This window comes from Schistocerca nitens, chromosome 2, assembly GCF_023898315.1.
Source record: "Schistocerca nitens isolate TAMUIC-IGC-003100 chromosome 2, iqSchNite1.1, whole genome shotgun sequence".
Taxonomy (NCBI): Eukaryota; Metazoa; Arthropoda; class Insecta; order Orthoptera; family Acrididae; genus Schistocerca; species Schistocerca nitens.
Window position 1 is genome coordinate 1,094,328,063 of NC_064615.1, and position 19,400 is coordinate 1,094,347,462.

Below are 19,400 nucleotides of genomic sequence, written 5' to 3' on the forward strand. Positions count from 1 at the left end.
GGGCCTTCACGGCCTGTCTGGACGGTGTTTTTTTTGTTTATGTATTTTAAATATGCATATTATGATGTATCACATCAAATATTTTAAGTGAAAAAGAAAATAATTTATAGGCACTATACTCATTTTTCTGTAGACTTACCCAGTGATCACTTTTCCCTACCTAAGCGAATAATGCGGCCAGTGCAATCGCGACAGGGTCCTTAGTTTATTGTTGTGATTTGCGGACATAATTTTAGACATCTTGATGCCCTAGTATCTGAAGCAATACCAATCGACTACAGTACACCATTTGTAATCGGATTTTTGTATCAGGTCAAGATAACGGAACAGAGGCCGTTTTAAATAGCATGCATTAATTAATTCAAAATTGTCAGGAAGGGACGCACTGATGGATGACAGCGTTGTATACAACAGAGTTTAGAAGTCGGACGCATGTGCAGTATTATGCGTGATACGTGGAAGCAACTAACTCCTACTGGGGTGAACGCCTCGGCCTCCTTCTCCGACGAGTAGTGTGACTGCTCTTCCCGATCGAACACCGTATCAGCGCTAATGATTCACAGGTGAAACTATCATAGCGGAACTACGTTTGTAGGCAAAATACCTTCTTTAAATACCGATATTTTTAAAAAAAGTACTACTCTACGTGTAAGTGAGATAACAAGAGTGATATACACTCCTGGAAATTGAAATAAGAACACCGTGAATTCATTGTCCCAGGAAGGGGAAACTTTATTGACACATTCCTGGGGTCAGATACATCACATGATCACACTGACAGAACCACAGGCACATAGACACAGGCAACAGAGCATGCACAATGTCGGCACTAGTACAGTGTATATCCACCTTTCGCAGCAATGCAGGCTGCTATTCTCCCATGGAGACGATCGTAGAGATGCTGGATGTAGTCCTGTGGAACGGCTTGCCATGCCATTTCCACCTGGCGCCTCAGTTGGACCAGCGTTCGTGCTGGACGTGCAGACCGCGTGAGACGACGCTTCATCCAGTCCCAAACATGCTCAATGGGAGACAGATCCGGAGATCTTGCTGGCCAGGGTAGTTGACTTACACCTTCTAGAGCACGTTGGGTGGCACGGGATACATGCGGACGTGCATTGTCCTGTTGGAACAGCAAGTTCCCTTGCCGGTCTAGGAATGGTAGAACGATGGGTTCGATGACGGTTTGGATGTACCGTGCACTATTCAGTGTCCCCTCGACGATCACCAGTGGTGTACGGCCAGTGTAGGAGATCGCTCCCCACACCATGATGCCGGGTGTTGGCCCTGTGTGCCTCGTTCGTATGCAGTCCTGATTGTGGCGCTCACCTGCACGGCGCCAAACACGCATACGACCATCATTGGCACCAAGGCAGAAGCGACTCTCATCGCTGAAGACGACACGTCTCCATTCGTCCCTCCATTCACGCCTGTCGCGACACCACTGGAGGCGGGCTGCACGATGTTGGGGCGTGAGCGGAAGACGGCCTAACGGTGTGCGGGACCGTAGCCCAGCTTCATGGAGACGGTTGCGAATGGTCCTCGCCGATACCCCAGGAGCAACAGTGTCCCTAATTTGCTGGGAAGTGGCGGTGCGGTCCCCTACGGCACTGCGTAGGATCCTACGGTCTTGGCGTGCATCCGTGCGTCGCTGCGGTCCGGTCCCAGGTCGACGGGCACGTGCACCTTCCGCCGACCACTGGCGCCAAACACGCATACGACCATCATTGGCACCAAGGCAGAAGCGACTCTCATCGCTGAAGACGACACGTCTCCATTCGTCCCTCCATTCACGCCTGTCGCGACACCACTGGAGGCGGGCTGCACGATGTTGGGGCGTGAGCGGAAGACGGCCTAACGGTGTGCGGGACCGTAGCCCAGCTTCATGGAGACGGTTGCGAATGGTCCTCGCCGATACCCCAGGAGCAACAGTGTCCCTAATTTGCTGGGAAGTGGCGGTGCGGTCCCCTACGGCACTGCGTAGGATCCTACGGTCTTGGCGTGCATCCGTGCGTCGCTGCGGTCCGGTCCCAGGTCGACGGGCACGTGCACCTTCCGCCGACCACTGGCGACAACATCGATGTACTGTGGAGACCTCACGCCCCACGTGTTGAGCAATTCGGCGGTACGTCCACCCGGCCTCGCGCATGCCCACTATACGCCCTCGCTCAAAGTCCGTCAACTGCACATACGGTTCACGTCCACGCTGTCGCGGCATGCTACCAGTGTTAAAGACTGCGATGGAGCTCCGTATGCCACGGCAAACTGGCTGACACTGACGGCGGCGGTGCAAAAATGCTGCGCAGCTAGCGCCATTCGACGGCCAACACCGCGGTTCCTGGTGTGTCCGCTGTGCCGTGCGTGTGATCATTGCTTGTACAGCCCTCTCGCAGTGTCCGGAGCAAGTATGGTGGGTCTGACACACCGGTGTCAATGTGTTCTTTTTTCCATTTCCAGGAGTGTAAATGATTTAACTTACATCAGACGACTGAAAATCAGAAAAAAAACCGCAACGCACCTTCTCTGTCAAACTCACTGACAACAATGAAAGTGTATATTACAAAACTTGTCTATCCACTTCTCGGCGCAGGCAACAGCAGTGTTCAGAGCAAAAAAATATGCAGTGGCCACTTTTCGGGCCCTGGCCTTTACCGCACCTTTCCAAATGCACTCTGGCGGTCGTTCTACTTGTCACAGAGAACTGAAACTATCCATTTACGTATCCGCCGAAGGTGTGTACCTGCATTAGTTTACATTGACATTCGAGCACTTCCTCTGGGTGCTTAACTTATTTCTAGGGGGCTTGTGGGTCGAGAACACCAAAAGCATACCCCATTTTCCATTAATTTCTGTCACGTGTAGAGCACAATGCAGGTTCTGTAATATATTCGGACAAATGAAGAAAAGTGTCCGGTTATGGTTGCACGTCTCTTAAAACAGTCTAGCTTCACATGTACATAACTACTCAGAAAGCCGCCATGCAGTGAGTGGCGGAGTATGCGTACTTCGTACCCGTATTATCGATATTCTAGCCTACCATTCATGTATTAAGTGAGCAGCAAAATATTCCGGTGCCCCACCGTGCATGTAACACGTTCCTCAACCATGGGTCATGGGTGAAATTCGAGCCAAATTAGATGGAGACTAAATCGATAACATTACATTTCAAATCCGTTTGTAGTAACCAGGACTGTATTTCATACTGGGGCCAGTGTCGACTTGTAAACACATATTTGCAATTATCTCGCAGACTGCTCATTTGCGGACACATGTTTACTAGAAAAGTTTTCCTTTCAATATCGTGTACGTTCACCCGTGTCAGTTTTCACTACCAATTAATTCTCAGTCCTTACATCATCTTTTAAAAGCAAAGATATTTTCGAAGCGCGCTGTACGAGAAGTAAAATCCTAGCTTCGTGGCCAGCACCAGGGAATTACTACTTTAGTAGCCCGTCTTTTGTCTTGGCGACGTTGCGTCGATTCTGTTCCATTTCTCTCATTAAATGGAAATTCGCTGTCACTTCGAGTGGCAGTCATTTAGGTCGATGTTCAGCTGGCCGGCCGGTGTGGCCGTGCGGTTAAAGGCGCTTCAGTCTGGAACCGCGTGACCGCTACGGTCGCTGGTTCGAATCCTGCCTCGGGCATGGATGTGTGTGATGTCCTTAGGTTAGTTAGGTTTAAGTAGTTCTAAGTTCTAGGGGACTGATGACCACAGACGTTAAGTCCCATAGCGCTCAGAGCCATTTGAACCATTTTTTTTTTTATGTTCAGCTACAGAGTAAAATATCGGTGCTGCAGACATTTGGAGAATGAATTTCTGAATTACATTCAGTGCACAAAGAGAAAATATGTTCGACTTATGTTACGGTGCCAACGGGCTTGCCGCAGTGGTAACACCGGTTCCAGTCAGATTACTGAAGTTAAGCGCTTTCGGGCTAGGCTTGCATTTGGATGGGTGACCATCCGATCTGCCGAGCGCTGTTGACAAGCGGGGTGCATTCAGCCCTTGTGAGGCAAACTGAGGAGCTCCTTGACTGAAAAGTAGACCCTCCGGTCTCGGAAACTGACATACGGTCGGGAGAGCGGTGTGCTGACCACATGCCCCTCCATATTCGCATCCAGTAACGCCTGTGGTCTGAGGATGACACGGTGGCCGGTCGGTACCTTTGAGCCTTCATGACCTGTTCGGGAGGAGTTTAGTTTTAGTTTTTTATGTTACGGTATCAGGAAATAGGAATAGAGATCAACATAAACGTCATTTCCGCTCTTTTTATTGCTCATGAAAACCGCACATTGCATGTTGTACGACCATACAGCGAGACCTTCAGACGTAGTGGTCCAGATTGCTGTGCACACCGGTACCTCTAATATCCAGCAGCACGTCCTCGTGCATTGATGCATGCCTGTATTCGTTGTGGTATACTACCCACAAGATCATCAAGGCACTGTTGGTCCAGATTGTACCACTCCTCAACGGCGATTCAGCGTAGATAAAAATGGCTCTGAGCACTATGGGACTTAATTTCTGAGGTCATCAGTCCCCTAGAACTTAGAACTGCTTAAGCCTAACTAATCTAAGGACATCACACACATCCATGCCCGAGGCAGGATTCGAACCTGCGACCGTAGCGGTCGTGTGGTTCCAGACTGTAGCGACTAGAACTGCTCGGCCACCCCGGCCGGCTCAGCGTAGATCCCTCAGAGTGGTTGGTGGGACACGTCGTCCACAAACAGTCCTTTTCAATCTATGATCGGTAGGGTTCATACCTGGAGAACATGCTGACCACTCCAGTCGAGCGATGTCGTTATCCTGAAGAAAGTGATTCACAAGATGTGCACAATGGTGGGCGAATTGTCTGTCGTCCATGAAGACGAATGCCTCGCCAATATGCTGCCGATATGGTCGCACTATCGGATGGAGGATGGCATTCACGTATCGTACAGCCGTTACGGCCCCTTATATGACCACCAGCGGCGTACGTCGGCCCCGCATAATGCGATCCCAAAACAGCTGGGAACCTCCACCTTGCTACACTCGCTGGACAGTGTGTCTGATGCGTTCAGCCTGACTGGGCTGCCTCCAAACACGTCTCCGACGATTGTCTCGTTGAAGGTATATGCGACACTTATCGGTGAAGAGAATGTGATGGCAGTCCTGAGCGGTCCTTTCGGCATGTTGTTGGGCCCATCTGCATCGCCCTGGATGGTGTCGTGGTTGCAAAGATGGACCTCGCCATAGACGTCGGGAGTGAAAATTGCGCATCATGCAGTCTATTGCGCACAATTTGAGTCGTAACACGACGTCCTGTGGCTGCACGAGAAGCACTATTCAACATGGCGGCGTTGCCGTCAGGGTTCCTCCAAGCCATAATTCGTAGGTAGCGGTCATCCACTGCAGTAGTAGTCTTTGGGCTGCCTGAGCGAGGCCTGTCATCGACAGTTCCTGTGTAACTCCTCCATGTCCGAACAACATCGCTTTGGTTCACTCCGAGACGCCCGGACGCTTTCCTTGTTGAGAGCCCTTCCTGGCACAAAGTAACATTACGGACGCGATCGAACCGCGGTATTAACCGTCTAGGAATGGTTGAACTACAGACAACACGAGCCGTGTACCTCCTTCCTGGTGGAACGACTGGAACTGATCGGCTGTCGGACCCCCTCCGTCTAACAGGCGCTGCTCGTGCGTGGTTCTTTACATCTTTGGGCGGTTTTAGTGACATCTCTGCATAGTCAAAGGGACTGTGTCTGTTATACAATACCCACAGTCAACGTCTATCTTCAGGACTTCTGGGAACCTGGGTAATGCAAAACGTTTTTTGATGTTTGTAACAGATATCCCCATTTGTATGATTGTCATTGAACGAGAAGTAGCAGAGATTATACTTTGGCGAAAAGCTGCTAAATTATATCATACTTCAGTCATCACTCCATTTCAGGGTTACTTCCTTGAGGAAAATCTCCTCCTTACCTCTATATATAAAAGAAAATGTCCTAACTCACTGACTCATCTCGCCCAGCCCAAACCGCTGTGGAGAGAAACTTGAAATTTGGGGATGGTGTTGATGTTATAATGTAGGCATCCATTAAGAAGCGATTTTCCAAATTGCACCACTAAAGGGATGAAGTAGGGGATAAAATTTTTTATGAATATATTTAATTGTGAATGCATTTTCTCGCTTAGAAATAAACAAATGCGTGTTTCAGTGTTCTTTGGAAATTCAACCCCTAACGGGATGAAACAGAGGATGAAAACTTGTATGAAAACATTTCATTATATTAAAATAGTTTTAAAGCTAAGTCTGTGGTAACTGGTATCTAACGTCTAAAGAAATACATGTTAGGGTATGGAAATATCACCGAAAGAACTCAAATGGCAGGATTAACAAGACCTTCTTCTCCAGCTGCCAGAATCGCCTTTTGGTCGGAGGTTCACTCAGAAAAGACCGTGCTTCTATGACCTCAATTAGCGTGAAAAGCTTAGAAGATTTTGCATTTCGTGAACAACATAAAACTTCAATTAAAGGAAAACAAAAATATGTGTGCAGAGCGTACAGTCTTGGCAAGCGAAACAGAAGGCGCTAAGCATGTAATGAAAAAATGACTCTTAAATAACTCGACCGACTATGGAAACACCATCGTTTGAACACTGGACGTCAACAGGGTTCAAACAGCAGCGCAGCCATACACATTTAGGTTTACTATGGTTTCTCCACATGACTGCAAAATAATTACCTCTTCAACAAGACCATCTCTCATTAAATTCCTCAATCTTCTCCAGTCTGAACAAGTTTCCCGTTTCTAATGACTTGGACAAGACTTTGAACTTTAACGTACTATCACTTCTTTTGTTTTTTTGTGGTGGATGAGACAGTAAGTTCTCTTTTGTTTTAACTGGAACGAATTAATTGTGGTTCAGTGCATGCCCTCATAGCACAGAATGTAAAACATGCAGAAATAGATTGGTGCAGTGTTACTTATAAACGTGTCTCGTCTCTTTGTTGCAGGGAGGAGCTAGCGATGAAAATTGGGTTGACGGAAGCACGCATCCAGGTAAGTGAGTTGGTGTTTCTGAAAGGGTTTTTCTTTGCATTCGGCGTATTTAGAGGATTTTTCGGAGCTCTATTGAAATGTGCCCATCTTAGCTGCTTGCCCTTCCTTTCGCTCTGTTTATCTTTTTCTCTGCGTCTCTCTCTCTCTCTCTCTCTCTCTATCTCTCTCTCTCTCTCTCTCTCTCACACACACACACACACACACACACACACGCGCGGAAAGAGAGAGACAGAGAGAGAAATAGAATCAGTGCCTACATTACTTGCTCCTGAAATAGAATAAATCAGAAACTCTTGTGTGCTTCGTTTCCAGTGGACTTTCTACCTGCTTCTGCTAGCAGCACAGGGAAACCTTTCAAACAACTCTACGAGAAACACAAAGATATGCCACTCAAAGTCAGCGAGTAATTGTGGTCGAAGACAGTAATTAACAACTAGATACCCCAAGAGGTTAACAAATTCTCAGATCTCAGTTGCAACTTTATGTACACGTCCGCGGTAAAGTGATGGAATGCTCCAAAAAATTCACCAGCTGTGTTGCGCAGTCGACATTAACTTTAGAAAGAGTGGTTTTAAATGTAGTGGTAATCAAACATTTCCTTATGGGTCTGGGTTTTGGACATTAATGAAGCAGCAGGCGTGAAGAATAAGAAGCGGAAGTATGAGAATTCTCAGAAGACTGGCGTAATACATTTTACTGCTACGTAAGAATATGACATATCGAGCAATATAAAGAGTTAAAAAGAACTCCACCAACTAACTTTCAGAGGTGACCGTGTGGACCAAAACAAGAAATAAATGTCTGGTAAACATGGCTTCTAAAACGTATGCCTGGCCACTTGTTAATCTTCGCTACTGTGAAACACATGTATTCTACTGAACAAGTACTCATAGCTCTTAACGTATGCACTTTAGAACCTATTGTTACTGCACTTTTTTCCTTATTTTGGCCTGTTCTATCTACTCCTGCAGTATGAAAAGAAAACAGCTTGCAGTAGAACAGTTGTGTTTCACAGTATCTAAGATGAACATGTTAGAGCTCATGTTTATTAGTCTATTTTTCTTGTTTAGCAACTCTGAAACTTTGTCGATGGAGTTCTAGATCACCCTGTGGAACAGTAACTTACATGGTTTCGCATTATCGTTCAAGTAGTATCTTCTAGGTCTTCTACTTGCCATCCCGTTGGATGGTGTCATAAAAGCATTTAAAAAAGCAATATTTTTGCACGAACCCCACTGAATAAAACATCCTTTGGCTAACATATATTAATTTTGCCTAATACTCGCAGAAAAAGAAACTGCGTTTATATTTCTAAAAACAAAAAAAAAGGCCAATGCCTAATTAATTTCGACGCATACCAGCCCTACGATGACTTACCTGAAAACTTGGAGTATTTGGCTGACCACGAACGAGACTATGGATTACAACATCAACTCGAATATTCCGTTGCCGTTTTGTTTCGAGATCGACACATTCTCAATGGGCTGCGTCATTTCGTTTTGTCTCCCCTAGCGGCGTGATACGGTACTGTGGGGCGGAGATTTCAGTGTGTTCCAGGACTGCAGCCATGTACCTGCATCGAAACAAATAATTAATTACATAAGTTTATTTTTTAAGGTGGTAATTAAAACTTTTTTACTACTCCTTGTATTATTATTATTACACACGTTACAGGCCTTTTATCAGACCACGCGTGACATTCATGATTACTTGTTCTTCCTGTTCTTCCAGTACTCATTCATTCGTTCACTAAAGGCTATCTTCCTTTCTTCAGTCGACTTTGGCCCTTGGGCTTTAGGTGCTGTTGTCTCTGACATAACTTCCCAATTGTACACCTTGTGTCTATAGACACCTTTGTCCATTACGTCCGCTGGATCTGTCTGAGATCTTTCCCGGTCAATTTTGACTTGTGTCATCGAGGGTGTTGCGATATTGAGTCCCTGCATGTACCTGAGGATTCTGTTGGTGAGGCTGATCTGTGGGAGTCTGCTGATGTGTCCATAAAATTTTAGTCACCTCTTTCTAATGTAGGCTGCGATGTTGGAGAACTCCTCTGTGGGGTCCCTGGAGTGAAGCCAATATCCTTCGTATGTGATTTTTGGTCCAATAATTTTCCTAATGATTTTTCTTTCCTGTATGAGAATGTTCTCAAGGTCGGCCTTTGTGTACAACATCAGTGTCTCACTGGCGCATAGCACCTCGGGTTTGATCACAGTGTTGTAGTGACTAATTTTGGTGCAGGTGGACAGACATTTCTTGTTGTAAATACCCTGTGTTTTGTATGAGGCTCTCTTCATTTTCAATAACCTAGTGTTCTGGATAATTCTTTCCTGTCGGTTCGAGCACTTCACCTGTGTACTTAAAGTGTGTGACCCTGTTGCTCTTGGCATACTTTGTGTTCAGATTTAGTATGTTTATTTTCGTGCACAAGAACTCAGTTTTCTGAAAGGAAATCTGAAGCCCTACTTTTCTGTCTGAGTACTTCTGTCGTTGAGTACTTCTATCTGCATGATTCCTGTGGTTTCTTGGGTTGTTTTTGGGGGAGGAGATCAGACAGTGAGGTCATCGGTCTCATCACATTAGGAAGGATGGGGAAGGAAGTTGGCCGTGCCCTTTAAAGGAACCATCCCGGTATTTGCCTGAAGCTATTTAGGGAAATCACGGAAAACCTAAATCAGGATGGCCGGACGCGGTATTGAACCATCGTCCTCCAGAATGCGTGTCCAGTGTGCTAACCACTGCGCCACCGCGCTCGGTGTGGTTTCTTTATCTGTGAGTAGTGCCATATCGCCTGGGAAGGCTAGACAGCCGACCTCCAGCTTGTCCTTGGGTCGTCCAAGTCGCACTGGCTTCCAGTGGCCTTGTATTTGCAGCTCTTTCCCCCATTCCTTGATGACCTTATCCAGCACTAGGTTGAAGAGGAGCGGTGAGAGTCCGTCACCTTGGCGAGCGCCTGTCTTGATCTCAAAGGGTTCGGAGATTTCCCCCATGAACTTCACCTTAGATGTCGTATCTGTCGGCGTCTGTTTGATCAGTCGCAGTGTCTTGAAGTCCAATCCTTGCTCATGTAGAATGTTGAACATTGACTGGCGGTCGATGGAGTCATATGGCTTCTTGAAAACGTAGGTGCATATGGCTGAACTGTTCCTCAGGGATTTGATTTTCAGGGCAGTTTTCAGAGTGAAGATTTGTTCTGTACAGGAGCGACCAGGGCTAAGCCCGCCTGGTACTCGTCGATCTTATGTTCCAGATGGTTCCGTGTCCTTTGGAGTAGGCACGCTGAGAATACCTTGTATGTGATTTTTATTAGTGAGGTGCCCCTGTAATTGTTCACATCTGTGGGGTCACTCTTTTTGTGCAGAGGGTTGATCAGTGCACATTTACAGTCGTCTGGAAACTTTTATGACGTCTGACTCCTTGTGTTATTATTATTATTACTAGGGGTAAATAACCCGCTTCGCTGGGTATTAGTTTTCAGCTAGTAGCTTTATAAATGTAGTAATGTACAAAAAAACTTCAGTGAAAGACTTCCCGTTTTTTATCGGACAAATATCTTACACTTAAAGTCTTTACATTAAATTACATTCTTATATGTAGACAAAAGTGGAAGAGGCTTAACCCATGACAAGACGTCCCGTGAGGCAGAATAACATACATACTATATCTGATGCTTTGTTGTGTGGCGCATACACATATAAATTTTCTCCTTGTCCGTCAGGTGAAAATGCAAAGTAGAGGTGATCTCGTGAAAAACAGGGTTCCTTCAAATTAACTCCGCACTAGTGAAGTGTTTGGCCCTGCGCCTTGTTGATTGTCATACTATAAGTTAATTTCACAGGAATGTGTAATATTTTAAAAGAAAATGACGTATGAGTTGAGATGAGTGGGATTCTTTGTATGAACATCGCTTTTCCTTTTTGTTTACCATTTAAAATTATTGCTTCAATAATATTATGAAGTACAATATTTTTCTCGCGTGCATCATTTAACACGAAATTCTTTTAACATGAAAAAATATTTTGTTAAACGCTCTTCACTATATGTCAGTCATAGCACAAATGAATTTCTTCAGCTTGGAAGAAAACTGCAAAGAATCACTTGCTCGTTAACGAATAAGGCCTCGTTCCGAAGTGCCACGCTTCGAATCAGTATCTTCGCTGTGACATACACGCACACACATGCACATTCGCACGACATCGGCAGAACCGGTCGGTCGTAATTGAACAAAGATCGAAAACGGGGCCAGTAAGAGCGAGTCCGGTGTTTTATAGCGCCGCAAACGTTCTCGCGGCGGCTCAGGAGTTGCTTAATTGCGCAGAGTAATGGCGAACGCTCGCGTCGTGCTCGGCTGCCCAGCCGCGGCTAATGATGAAGCAATTATTCCGGCCCACGGCGACAAAAAAACCAACCGCGCCGGCGACGCCGCGGGACAAGTCTAATTGCTGTCGGCAAATGAACGTAAATACGCCGTAATTGCCCGTCACAAGTGCTGCGGCAGCGCTAGCCGCTTCGCCGTTCCTCGAGACACGGACCGGAGTGATTTAATGCGGTTGCTGCCAGCTCTGTCCAGCTCCTGCCACTGACTCCCACCTCCGCAAGGTCAACCGTGTCGCCGTGCCTTCTCATATGGCGACCACTTATCATAAGAGGTGCAGTGGGTATCTGCGGATATCCGCAATAATAATTACTTTGTGGTCAGAAGTTTAAGGACAACAGACAAAGCATTTTGTATGGAACAGATTACTGAAGAACATGCAAAGTCGATCGAAAGACTCACTTCGCGTATGTTGATCTGGAAGAAGCATTTGATAAAATTACATGAGAGAGAGAGATACTAAGGAGCACAATGAATAAAAGAGTGCACCCACTACATTTAATTAACACCTTAAGAAGCCTATACGAAAGCACAACAATTACGTTAGACATAAATGGAGACCTTGAGAGTACCTTTCATGGGACTGAGAGCACTTTTCATGAAGGCTAATAAGGGCTAGTTTCGGAGGAGAGAGTGGGCTGAAGAGGGTATATCATTTCGCCCATGCTTTGTAATATGCAGGGGCTCCACAAAAACATGAAAAAATCAAAAACACAACACATTGCCATGGTTAACACGGTTCTGGAAAACGGTTAGCATTAAAAACAGCTTCCAGTCATCTCGGAATGGGTAAATACTTGTACTGTAGGGTTTTAAAGGGAATGCCAGGTCCAGAGAACGATGAATGAAGTGCATACCGATCACGCACCCTTCTCTCCAAAGTAGACCAGAAACGCTCAATAATGTTGAGATCTGGTGAATGTGATGGCCAGGGCAGACGCGATAATTGATCCTCGTGGTCACAAAACCAGTCATTGACGATGCGAGCTGTGTGGATGGGGCCCTGTCGTGTTGGAACACAGCAATACCATTGGGGACAAACATTGTACAAGGGTAATCCCAAAAGTAATGTCACCTATTTTTTTTTTATAAATACATAGACCTGTTTATTTCTATAATGGTGTACATCATTTTACAGCCTGAACATTTGGCTGTTTTTCGACGTAATCACCAGTTCTGTAGATGCATTTTTGTAGACGCTGTGGCAGTTTTTGTATGCCCATGTCATACCAGCTCGCCGCCATGCTGTTCAGAAAGTTATGAACCTCTTCTTTCACCTCGTCGTCGGAGCTGAATCGCTGCTGTTGCACGCAGCTACTGTTATATTGACTAGTAAATAATAGATTTCAGCTATCAGTCGTCCTTTGGAACTTTTGTTGGCAGGTCTAGATGTCAGCTAGAAACTAGCCATTCTCAATGCACTATCATTTTTGATCAATGCATGTAATGCCTGTGGGTCGGCCTTCATCCACAGTTGATTGAATACATTGAGTATTCAATGAACTGTGGATGACGTTCCAAAGGACGACTGATAGCTGAAATCTATTATTTACAAGTCATTATAAAAATAAACAGGTCTGTGTACTTATTAAAAAGTAGGAGACCTTACTTTTGGGATTACCCTCGTACCATGGGACGGACCTGATCAACCCAAGTGGTCACATAATCCTTGGTCACTAATCCGACCTTACAGAGCAACCATGGAATACCATGGTATGGCTGCCCAGATCGTCACCGAAACCCTGCCATATTTCACTCTTGGGATCTAACCTCGGCCAGGTGATGGCAACAGTGAGAACAAGACCATCCGACCAAATGACATTCCTTCATTAGCCAGAGTCCACGTTTTATTGCTTCGGCATGATGATTTCCTATCACGGACTTCATACCACTGATCCGTGGCTTTAAAATTCCAGCCCTACGTGCAATCCTCAGCATCTGCAGCTCCCTTCTTGTTGCCCTGGTGCTGACAGGTTCGCGAGTGCAACGTTCAGTTCTGCAGTGGCTGTCGCAGCTGGCGTTCTCTTCTTTTTCGTCACAATCGTCTTCAAGGACGCTCCGTCACGATCACTAAACGCACACTTTCGTCCGCGTTGTGAGTAAGTGGATGATGTTTCTTCGCTTCATCTGAATGTGGTATAAACTTTCGATACGGTGCCTTCCAGACACCAAAGCCATGGACTGCCCTGGTTACGGAAGCATCCACCATACGTGCAGCCACAATGTGCCCACTTTGGGCATTTAGGTCCGACAGAACGGTGTCCGGACAGTTGCCACGCCGGACATTTGCCTCGATGTTACCTGCTCCGAAGGGTTGGGTCCCTTGACTCCCCCGCCGGCCGCGGTGGTCTCGCGGTTCTAGGCGCGCAGTCCGGAACCGTGCGACTGCTGCGGTCGCAGGTTCGAATCCTGCCTCGGGCATGGATGTGTGTGCTGTCCTTAGGTTAGTTAGGTTTAAGTAGTTCTAAGTTCTAGGGGACTTATGACCACAGCAGTTGAGTCCCATAGTGCTCAGAGCCATTTGAACCATTTGAACCTTGACTCCCCCTCCTCCTCCTCCTCCTCCTCCTCACCCGCCCACCCAGTTTGCTTTCGAAGCTCCTAACGTGACTGTCAGTATGGAAGTTACACTCCTGGAAATGGAAAAAAGAACACATTGACACCGGTGTGTCAGACCCACCATACTTGCTCCGGACACTGCGAGAGGGCTGTACAAGCAATGATCACACGCACGGCACAGCGGACACACCAGGAACCGCGGTGTTGGCCGTCGAATGGCGCTAGCTGCGCAGCATTTGTGCACCGCCGCCGTCAGTGTCAGCCAGTTTGCCGTGGCATACGGAGCTCCATCGCAGTCTTTAACACTGGTAGCATGCCGCGACAGCGTGGACGTGAACCGTATGTGCAGTTGACGGTCTTTGAGCGAAGGCGTATAGTGGGCATGCGGGAGGCCGGGTGGACGTACCGCCGAATTGCTCGACACGTGGGGCGTGAGGTCTCCACAGTACATCGATGTTGTCGCCAGTGGTCGGCGGAAGGTGCACGTGCCCGTCGACCTGGGACCGGACCGCAGCGACGCACGGATGCACGCCAAGACCGTAGGATCCTACGCAGTGCCGTAGGGGACCGCACCGCCACTTCCCAGCAAATTAGGGACACTGTTGCTCCTGGGGTATCGGCGAGGACCATTCGCAACCGTCTCCATGAAGCTGGGCTACGGTCCCGCACACCGTTAGGCCGTCTTCCGCTCACGCCCCAACATCGTGCAGCCCGCCTCCAGTGGTGTAGCGACAGGCGTGAATGGAGGGACGAATGGAGACGTGTCGTCTTCAGCGATGAGAGTCGCTTCTGCCTTGGTGCCAATGATGGTCGTATGCGTGTTTGGTGCCGCGCAAGTGAGCGTCACAATCAGGACTGCATACGACCGAGGCACACAGGGCCAACACCCGGCATCATGGTGTGGGGAGCGATATCTTACACTGGCGGTACACCACTGGTGATCGTCGAGGGGACACTGAATAGTGCACGGTACATCCAAACCGTCATCGAACCCATCGTTCTACCATTCCTAGACCGGCAAGGGAACTTGCTGTTCCAACAGGACAATGCACGTCCGCATGTATCCCGTGCCACCCAACGTGCTCTAGAAGGTGTAAGTCAACTACCCTGGCCAGCAAGATCTCCGGATCTGTCCCCCATTGAGCATGTTTGGGACTGGATGAAGCGTCGTCTCACGCGGTCTGCACGTCCAGCACGAACGCTGGTCCAACTGAGGCGCCAGGTGGAAATGGCATGGCAAGCCGTTCCACAGGACTACATCCAGCATCTCTACGATCGTCTCCATGGGAGAATAGCAGCCTGCATTGCTGCGAAAGGTGGATATACACTGTACTAGTGCCGACATTGTTCATGCTTTGTTGCCTGTGTCTATGTGCCTGTGGTTCTGTCAGCGTGATCATGTGATGTATCTGACCCCAGGAATGTGTCAATAAAGTTTCCCCTTCCTGAGACAATGAATTCACGGTGTTCTTATTTCAATTTCCAGGAGTGTATTACAACGAACAAGGGCAGGCTTCCTGCTCATTACAAAGGTTATGCGTATCTTAAACAGAGGGATTACAGGGTTATAAATACAAAATCAAATAGGGGTAATGCAGGAGTAGGTTTAATAATGAATAAAAAAATAGGAGTGCGGGTTAGCTACTACAAACAGCATAGTGAACGCATTATTGTGGCCAAGATAGACACAAATCCCATGCCTACTACAGTAGTACAAGTTTATATGCCAACTAGCTCTGCAGATGATGAAGAAATTGATGAAATGTATGAAGAGATAAAAGAAATTATTCAGGTAGTGAAGGGAGACGAAAATTTAATAGTCATGGGTGACTGGAATTCGTCAGTAGGAAAAGGGAGAGAAGGAAACATAGTAGGTGAATATGGATTGGGGGGAAGAAATGAAAGAGGAAGCCGCCTTGTAGAATTTTGCACAGAGCATAACTTAATCATAGCTAACACTTGGTTCAAGAATCATAAAAGAAGGTTGTATACCTGGAAAAATCCTGGAGATACTAACAGGTATCAGATAGACTATATAATGGTAAGACAGAGATTTAGGAACCAGGTTTTAAATTGTAAGACATTTCCAGGGGCAGATGTGGATTCTGACCACAATCTATTGGTTATGAACTGCAGATTGAAACTGAAGAAACTGCAAAAAGGTTTGAATTTAAGGAGATGGAACCTGGATAAACCGAAAGAACCAGAGGTTGTAGAGAGTTTCAGGGAGAGCATAAGGGAACAATTGACAGGAATGAGGGAAAGAAATACAGCAGAAGAAGAATGGGTAGCTTTGAGGGATGAAGTAGTGAAGGCAGCAGAGGATCAAGTAGGTAAAAAGACGAGGGCTAATAGAAGTCCTTGGGTAACAGATAAATATTGAATTTAATTGATGAAAGGAGAAAATATAGAAATGCAGTAAATGAAGCAGGCAAAAAGGAATACAAACGTCTCAAAAATGAGATCGACAGAAAGTGCAAAATGGCTAAGCAGGGATGGCTAGAGGACAAATGTAAGGATGTAGAGGCTTGTCTCACTAGGGATAAGATAGATACTCCCTACAGGAAAATTAAAGAGACCTTTGGAGAGAAGAGAACCACTTGTATGAATATCAAAAGCTCAGATGGCAACCCAGTTCTAAGCTAAGAAGGGAAGGCAGAAAGGTGGAAGGAGTATATAGAGGGTTTATAAAAGGGCGATGTACTTGAGGACAATATTATGGAAATGGAAGAGGATGTAGATGAAGATGAAATGGAGGATATGATACTGCGTGAAGAGTTTGACAGAGCACTGAAAGACCTGAGTCAAAACAAGGCCCCGGGAGTAGACAACATTCCATTAGAACTACTGATGGCCTTGGGAGAGCCAGTCATGACAAAACTCTACCATCTGGTGAGCAAGATGTATGAGACAGGCGAAATACCCACAGACTTCAAGAAGAATATAATAATTCCAATCCCAAAGAAAGCAGGTGTTGACAGATTTGAAAATTATCGAACTATCAGTTTAAAAAGTCACAGCTGCAAAATACTAACGCGAATTCTTTAAAGACGAATGGACAAACTGGTAGAAGCGGACCTCGGGGAAGATCAGTTTGGATTCCGTAAAAATGTTGTAACACGTGAGGCAATACTAACCTTACGACTTATCTTAGAAGAAAGATTAAGAAAAGGCAAACCTACGCTTCTAGCATTTGTAGACTTAGAGAAAGCTTTTGACAACGTTAACTGGAATACTCTCAAATTCTGAAGGTGGCAGGGGTAAAATACAGGGAGCGAAAGGCTATTTACAATTTGTACAGAAACCAGATGGCAGTTATAAGAGTCGAGGGGCATGAAAGGGAAGCAGTGGTTGGGAAAGGAGTGAGACAGGGTTGTAGCCTCTCCCCGATGTTATTCAATCTGTATATTGAGCAAGCAGTAAAGGAAACAAAAGAAAAATTCGGAGTAGGTATTAAAATTCATGGAGAAGAAGTAAAAACTTTGAGGTTCGCTGATGACATTGTAATTCTGTCAGAGACAACAAAGGACTTGGAAGAGCAGTTGAACGGATAGGACAGTGTCTTGAAAGGAGGATATAAGATGAACATCAACAAAAGCAAAACGAGGATAATGGAATGTAGTCAAATTAAATCGGGTGATGCTGAGGGGATTAGATTAGGAAATGAGACACTTAAAGTAGTAAAGGAGTTTTGCTATTTAGGGAGCAAAATAACTGATGATGGTCGAAGTAGAGGGATATAAAATGTAGACTGGCAATGGCAAGGAAAGCGTTTCTGAAGAAGAGAAATTTGTTAACATCGAGTATAGATTTAAGTGTCAGGAAGTCGTTTCTGAAAGTATTTGTATGGAGTGTAGCCGTGTATGGAAGTGAAACATGGACGATAACCAGTTTGGACAAGAAGAGAATAGAAGCTTTCGAAATGTGGTGCTACAGAAGAATGCTGAAGATAAGGTGGGTAGATCACGTAACTAATGAGGAGGTATTGAATAGGCTTGGGGAGAAGAGAAGTTTGTGGCACAACTTGACTAGAAGAAGGGATCGGTTGGTAGGACATGTTTTGGGGCATCAAGGGATCACAAATTTAGCATTGGAGGGCAGCGTGGAGGGTAAAAATCGTAGAGGGAGACCAAGAGATCCATACACTAAGCAGATTCAGAAGGATGTAGGTTGCAGTAGGTACTGGGAGATGAAGAAGCTTGCACAGGATAGAGTAGCATGGAGAGCTGCATCAAACCAGTCTCAGGACTGAAGACCACAACAACAAACAGAGGGAATCTAAGGAGGGTGTTGTTACATGGATGTGCTTATACCGAAAAGCAGATCATTGCAAGGGAAAGCTGCTTTCGAGGAACGGACAAGTGTTGAACGTATTAGAACATCTCTGTGGACCACCTGACGATGCGACTCTGAAAGTGAGAAAGCAAGTGGAAAGAGCGAAGAGAAGGTCTCGAGAAGAAACTACACAGTTAACGGAGATATACGCAGATGAAATGGGAAATCTACATAATAAAGTTTATGACTTTGTTACAGTGATGTCTAATTCAGAATCTATGAAGAGAACCATGCGTCGTCGATGGAGTCAAGAGTGGGGGAACCAACAAGAGCCTAAGAACTCTTATGAAATTGATCTTCATGAAGATCTATTAAAAATGGGAGATGTCAGTAGTTTTCTTCTGGAAGACGATACATTAGAGGTGAGGATAATGAGTTTTAGTGGAAGCAAAGGAAAAGAAAGTTTAAAAACATGTTCCCATTTTTTTATGGATGGAACATTTAAGAGATGCAGCAAGCAGTTTGCACAGATCTACACCATACACGTAGACTTAGGAGGCACGGTTAAAGAAACAAACATTCTTCCTACTATATTTGCACTGCTCCCTATTAAGAAGAAAGACACATATGTTCGTCTGTTTCGTCTGATAAAACAGGCAGTCTCTGAGTGGTGTCCTAAACAAGTAAAGGTGAACTTTGAAGCAGCTGCGATATCGGCCATTCGTCAAGTTTTTCCCAAAACTGAAGTAAATGGATTCTATTTCCATATGGAGAAGAGTTTATGGAGAAGAGTTCAAATTTTCGGTCTAACTGAGGAGTACCGCTAGAACGAGGATTTAAGACTTCAATTCAGAATGTGTGCAGCGCTGGCAGTTGTAAAACCGGAGGACGTAAGCAATGGATGGATTGATATTCATGCAGAAGCTCCTGATACCGGAAGGTTCTCTCAATTTTTTGACTACTTTGTGGACAACTGGCTAGAGAATGAGGATGTTGTTGTTGTGGTCTTCAGTCCTGAGACTGGTTTGATGCAGCTCTCCATGCTACTCTATCCTGTGCAAGCTTCTTCATCTCCCAGTACCTACTGCAACCTACATCCTCCTGAATCTGCTTAGTGTATTCATCTCTTGGTCTCCCTCTA

General features: G+C 45.9%; 1 protein-coding gene across 1 annotated transcript in view; it reads left to right on the plus strand.

The window, feature by feature from the left end:
• The window catches only part of LOC126235565 (homeobox protein aristaless-like), a 1,033,344-nt gene that overhangs the window by 842,941 nt on the left and 171,003 nt on the right, over nucleotides 1-19,400 (plus strand). The window contains exon 4 of the mRNA XM_049944283.1: nucleotides 7,005-7,050. Coding sequence (XP_049800240.1) covers nucleotides 7,005-7,050 — 46 coding nt within the window. The remainder of the gene's footprint in view (nucleotides 1-7,004; nucleotides 7,051-19,400) is intronic.